Source organism: Helobdella robusta, assembly GCF_000326865.2.
Source record: "Helobdella robusta unplaced genomic scaffold HELROscaffold_7, whole genome shotgun sequence".
Taxonomy (NCBI): domain Eukaryota; kingdom Metazoa; phylum Annelida; class Clitellata; order Rhynchobdellida; family Glossiphoniidae; genus Helobdella; species Helobdella robusta.
The window spans coordinates 5,103,084-5,104,149 of NW_008705398.1; the positions used below are offsets into that span (position 1 = coordinate 5,103,084).

At 33.4% G+C, this 1,066-nt stretch overlaps 1 protein-coding gene across 1 annotated transcript in view; it reads right to left on the minus strand.

Annotated features, from left to right (window-relative positions):
* The window catches only part of HELRODRAFT_165179 (hypothetical protein), a gene marked incomplete at both ends in the record, with an annotated part of 1,847 nt that extends 1,067 nt beyond the window's left edge, over window positions 1-780 (minus strand). The window contains 2 exons of the mRNA XM_009031040.1: window positions 492-592; window positions 643-780. Coding sequence (XP_009029288.1) covers window positions 492-592; window positions 643-780 — 239 coding nt within the window. The remainder of the gene's footprint in view (window positions 1-491; window positions 593-642) is intronic.
* Window positions 781-1,066: the final 286 nt, after the last annotated feature.

Genomic DNA, 1,066 nt, shown 5'->3' on the forward strand with positions numbered 1-1,066 from the left:
GACACTTCCATGCCGTCAAAACCTACCCGAGTGCCTATATGTCTTAAAAACATACTAATATTCAAACAAACAAACACGAACATATACTCATACATACATACATGCATGCATGCATACATGCATATATACATACATACATACATACATACATACATACATACATACATACATACATGCATGCATACATACATACATACATACATACATACATACATACATACATACATACATGCATGCATGCATGCATACATACATACATACATACATACATACATACATACATACATACATACATACATACATACATACATGCATGCATACATACATACATACATACATACATACATACATACATACATACATACATACACACATACATACATACATACACACATATATGTACAACACGAAAAATTACATATTTGTCTTCAATTATCTTTGTTCTTCAGTTATTTTACTTATTTTATTTCATTAACTATTCTAATATCTACCTGCGGTGGCCACCACAAGACTTACCATCTTGTTCGGTTTCCGCATATTCAACTTCATAACTTTTATTCACTTTTTTGATATGTTGTTGATCATGAATAAACTTTGAAAATGAAATGAGATGAAATGATACATACATACATACATACATACGATGGAATTCTTGCCAATATGTATCGAGGTTCTCGGCCCGATGGACTCCAACACCCTTAAATTTCTTAAGGCAATATGTAAAATGATCAGCGTCAGATCAGGCGACAGCAGGGAACTGTTTTTCGCAACTAACCACATTTCGTGCTTGTTGCAGCGGTTCCTGCGTGTCTGTGTGCTTGAAAATATCCAACTGAATGCCGACATGTGCAATTAACGACAAATCAAAGTGTTAATCCATTTGTTACTTGATGTTTGACGGTTCAGTGTCACTCATCATGTTTTGGTTTTAACATATATACATACATAGGTACATATTATACATATATAAAGTGTTAATCTACTTGTTATTTGAGGTTTGACTGTCATTCATCATGTTCTGGTTTTGACATACATACACACATACAACAGCGTTATCTCTTGCCCA